The 5,310-nt window shown below is 32.1% G+C and overlaps 1 protein-coding gene across 1 annotated transcript in view; it reads left to right on the forward strand.

Moving 5' to 3' along the window:
* The window catches only part of LOC107597206 (pituitary homeobox 3-like), a 4,398-nt gene extending 2,428 nt beyond the window's left edge, over positions 1 to 1,970 (forward strand). Inside the window, exons 4-6 of the mRNA XM_016288160.1 lie at positions 1,446 to 1,447; positions 1,543 to 1,644; positions 1,850 to 1,970. Of these exons, the coding sequence (XP_016143646.1) occupies positions 1,446 to 1,447; positions 1,543 to 1,644; positions 1,850 to 1,960 (215 nt within the window). The 3' untranslated portion in view covers positions 1,961 to 1,970. The remainder of the gene's footprint in view (positions 1 to 1,445; positions 1,448 to 1,542; positions 1,645 to 1,849) is intronic.
* Positions 1,971 to 5,310: the final 3,340 nt, after the last annotated feature.

Here is a 5,310-nt window from a genome sequence, read left to right on the forward strand (position 1 = left end):
TTTTTTTCCTCATTATTGTACACACAGCACCCCATATTGACAGAAAAACACGGAATTGTTGACATTTTTGCAGATTTATTAAAAAAGAAAAACTGAAATATCACATGGTCCTAAGTATTCAGACCCTTTGCTGTGACACTCATATATTTAACTCAGGTGCTGTCCATTTCTTCTGATCATCCTTGAGATGGTTCTACACCTTCATTTGAGTCCAGCTGTGTTTGATTATACTGATTGGACTTGAATCAGTATACAAAAACAGTCCGTTATGCTGCTTGACTTTGCAAAATGGAAGTAGTTATTATATTATTTGAATTACTTAATAAACACACTGGTTTGTAGTGCAAATAGTTTATTGCTGTTAGCTATTCAAAGAAAATTTCAATGACTTCCACATTGCAGAATAAGGTGGAGACAACAAGCCTTATGTATCAGTCTTTAAAATATGCTAATATTTATTTTGAAATATAGGCTAACTTTGAATAATATTATGTATTTACCAGATTTTTTTTTTAGACTGTATTTTTAGAGTAGGCTATTAAAAAAAAAAAGTGAAAATATCTTCCATATGTAAGAAACAATATTGTTGAAAATATTGGGGGATAATTCATTTGAAAATTAAATAAAATTATACAATTGGTCATTAATATTAATATTAGGAACTACACTATTATGGATAAGTTGTGGATAAAGCAAATATTATTAAGTATATGTTTTACAAGAAAACCTGGGTTGCTTGCTTTTTTTGTTGTTGTATTTATTAATGAAATTCTTGAGGGGAAATTGTTTCGAAGTAAACCCTGCACCAAAAATTGGCAATAATTTCGAGCTATGACTCGGTTTACTGAACCGATTCTCTGGAGCGAACCGTTCGAACAAACCGATTCACTTGAATCAATCGCACTTCTCAGCGAACTGATGGAGATTATTTCCTAACACAATGTCTTTTATTTACTTTTTACCAATGTTTTTGTAAAAAAAATGATGTAGGAAAAGTAATAGATTCATTTATGACAAGAGTGCACCTCAAAAATCTACATCACAACAGGAGTTCTGACCTGTGTCAAAAAGAAGTCTTCTTCGTTGCCTTTTTCTTGATCACACTTTAGAAATCATCAGAAATTATATATCAACTGAAAACTTTAAATCTCAAAATTCATCCTTTGAAACCCATTTTAAAATCAAACATTGCATTACCATGAAAATGGTGCATCAATATCACGTTACAAAATGTTTTCGTTCGTGGATTATAAAAATGTAAGTTTGGATCGTGCACTTTCACGTCTGTGTTCAAAACTGTGAGTGACAGTTAAAGGGTTAAATCATATGTGCCAGAACTAAATCTAAATTTATTCAAAATAAAATTCTTATTGTCAAACGCACAAAACTGCAGGTTGTGAACTAGGCTATAATTTTTGCAACCTGAATATTGAAAGCTGTTTCAGCCGTGGACTATTTGTGATTTCTATCGATATAATAAATAAAGAGTAAACTCTGTTTTATCTGTAATTTTGCTATTAACTATGCATTTTTTACGTCCAGATCAAGATATTGGAGAGTGTGTTTCAAGTGAACTCATACCCAGGCATTGACACACGGGAAGAACTTGCTAAGAAACTGCATCTAGATGAGGACAGAATTCAGGTGAAGACTGGTGTATATCTATATATCGATAACCATAGGCCTATTATTTATGTAATACAGGATTATTTGTTAAGGGATATCTGGATGTGTACTAGACCTATGCATACTACTAAACTGGAACTAAACTAAACTTTTTTTAATTGAAGTTTTAATTTTAATAAGTTTATTGCAGATGTTTGACTGATATTTTTTGTCTGTCTCTTAGATTTGGTTTCAGAACCGAAGAGCGAAGCTGAAGCGTTCACACAGAGAATCTCAGTTTCTCATGGTGAAAAACGTCCTCAGTGATATACAGTCCAGCAGAGACGAACGCTGATTGTCGCAGACCCACATTTGATCAGATTATTATTATTATTTCTGTCGCTCTGCCTCACTCTGTGATGTTGTAATTTATTATATATGTCTTTACCGGTTATGTAATTATTAATCTTTTACTATGATTTAAATGCTAAAGATTCTTATTGTGTTTGAGATATATAAATGGATGTATCTGAAAATATAAAAGAATAAAGTCGATATAAACACAATTTTAATCTAGGTTTTAAATTCTGAGACTGTTTCTCTGCTTGCGAGTGGAGTTAAGTTAACATTATCTTCTGCCAACTGTTAAGCAAACACATCGCCCTCCACCTCCAAACTAATTAGTGCTTTGTAACTAGGGTTTAGTAAACCTATTAAGCATTGATTGGGTCACAAAGGGGGGTTTCTCTGAGGGGGGCATTTCAACAATTACATTGCATTGCAACAACAATGCATTTGAGTGAGTCATGGGGTTATAACATTTCCAGTACTTGCACAGTTTTGTGTGTTTAAAAGAATGTATTATATTATATTATATTATATTATACACATAATATACATATGCAAACACCAGGTGGCGCTATTTTTTTTAAATCTTGCTCTGAAAATTGCTCTGACTTTTTTCTAATTACAAAAATACACTGAATTTAAACCATTTTTACTTAGAAATTGCTAGTAAACACTAGTTTTAAATACTATTTTCTTGTAAAATGTACAACAATAACTGTTGTTTTATTTACAACTTCATAAAACATATTTTTACAGTGTAGACTGAAAATAAAAAACAAACTGTCATTAAATTAACAAATGCATTCTGTTAATAATATAATGTACAACATTACAGTGATCTACCTAAAAAATATTTTAAGAAGTTAAAATATAGTCAAAAATCTTTTGTACATGCAAAAGAAAGAAAAAAAGTAGCAACTGATATTTTGAAGTTGTAGATAAAACAAAGATTATTGGATGTCTTATAAATAAATAATGTCAACCTCAAAATATTACATTTAATTCAATGTGTAACTTGCCGTTTCTTTGAAATTGAGCAATTACTGAGTGAAAATAGTTTCTTAGCTTTTTTTTCCAAGTAAATTTGTTCAGTGTTTTGTTCATAGTTCAAAATACATTTTAAAAATAAATGTCATGTTTAGGAGTAAAACTGAGGTAGGAACAATTTTATTTAAAATACTGGGAATGATTCATGCTAATACTATTTAAAAATATATTCATTAATTATAGGAACAACAATAAATCGAAAACACCTTATAATAAAAAAAGCAAAACCTATGTATTTCCTTAATGAAGAGAGTCCAGAATATCAAAGCACATTTTCACAGGGCAATTACACACATTTATGGCTTTATTATTTATATTTTATGCACTGCATAATGAATGCATCATAAAAGCTGTTGGGGGCATTGCTGGTGTGGTCATCTTTAAAGCAGCTTGTTTTCATGCGAGTGTCTATAACAGAAGCGGAGCTGAAAGAGGATCTGCGTGTATCTGTGCACCCGACTCCTCCGGCCTCCAGATTTCTGTCTTTGATCTGAAACAGGACCGCTGGATGCACATCGTGGCTGTTGGCTACAGAACAGATGAGCCGAACTTTCTCTCTCTCCTTTTTCCCCCAGCATTTGAGACACGGCCAGAAATATCATCAGGATTACATAGAAAGCAATATTTTCCAGGTGATGTATATTTGAAAGGAATGAAACCGTGTGTCTTGACTGCTAACACTCAAAACTGAATTTACTGGTCCAAACCATAATACCATTCACCTGTTTTATAATGACTAATTTTTGCTTTAAAATGTTGTCTTGCACCTGCACACATCCATATTTTATGTGTATTTGCTGGATTTTCTTTATCATCTGCTGATAAAGTTTGATTCGAGGATGGCGAATATGCATTTATGTGTCTGGTTTTAGTACAAACTGGTATGTAATTTTAATATTATCGATAGAAGAAAATGTGTTCATCTTAGCAATCAAGAAGATTCACACATTCAACAAACAGCTGATGCAGTAACCAATCTCATAGTAACAGATCATTCAAAATTCACTAATGCATCATGCACTATTGGTTATGATTATACACTCATCTGACATACTTCAGATGTCTCACATGCTTCAAGCGTGTCATAAGAGGGTGTGAATCTCTCATATGAGGTCTGTCAGGTTTTGCAACCTGAAATTAAATGACAACGAAATGTGGAAGTGTGTTTACCACTGTGCAAATGAACATGGCTTGATAATGAACTATGAAATAATCTTGTACATGTTCAGAATAGCAAACTATCATACTATTTATACTAATTGTGTAGCATGCAGTAGACTATGCATCCATTGTGGAAATATTTGTATGTGTACAGTTGCTAGATGATTTATCTCACTTATGGATTAAATATGCAACATGACGAGGCCATGTGGCAACATGTAGAACATTCATGGTTGTATAAAACTATACTTAAATAAAAATCACAGAACGTTTGTATACATATACTGCAAAAGGGGTATGTTGTGTGATATCAGAACACAATAAAGCATGAAACATATTGATTACTGTAAACGTGCACGGTTTCATATGTGACCCTGGAGCACAAAAGCAGTCATAAGTAGCACGGGTATATTTGTAGCAATAGCCAACAATACACTGTATGTAAAATTATAGATTTTTCTTTTATGCCAAAAATCATTAGGATATTAAGTAAAGATCGTGTTCCATAAAGATATTTAGTAAATTTCCTACCGTAAATATATTAAAACTTAATTTTTGATTAGTAATATGCATTGCTAAGAACTTCATTTGCACAACTTTAAAGATGATTTTCTCAATATTTAGATTTTTTTGCACCCTCAGATTCCAGATTTTCAAATAGTTGTATCTCAGCCAAATATTGTCCGATCCTAACAAACCATACATCAATGGAAAGCTTATTTATTCAGCTTTCAGGTGACCACAAACTTTTAGATTCAAAATATTTACCCTTATGACTGGTTTTGTGGTCCAGGGTCACATATTATTTTCTAAAGGCAATAAACAGCATCTTAAACTGACTTTTCTGACAGGGATGTCTTTTTATTATCTAGTTCTTTGCAAAAAAAAGTAAGTTGTAAGTTTTTACTGCTATATGCATTACTCATATAGTAGTCTGATAAATGACTAAATAAAAAATAAAAATAAAATAATCAGTCTGTTATTCAACATAATAGGTGAAGTTGCGCGCATTGTATTTGCATACTACAGAAACGGTAGGATTGGAATGGCATTATGCTGTGCACAGACACACACACACACACACACACACACACGTCTGGTCAGCTATCCTTGTGGGGACTCTCCATAGGCGTAATTGTTTTTCTATAC

This window comes from Sinocyclocheilus grahami, unplaced genomic scaffold (assembly GCF_001515645.1).
Source record: "Sinocyclocheilus grahami isolate Dianchi unplaced genomic scaffold, SAMN03320097.WGS_v1.1 scaffold229.1, whole genome shotgun sequence".
NCBI lineage: Eukaryota > Metazoa > Chordata > Actinopteri > Cypriniformes > Cyprinidae > Sinocyclocheilus > Sinocyclocheilus grahami.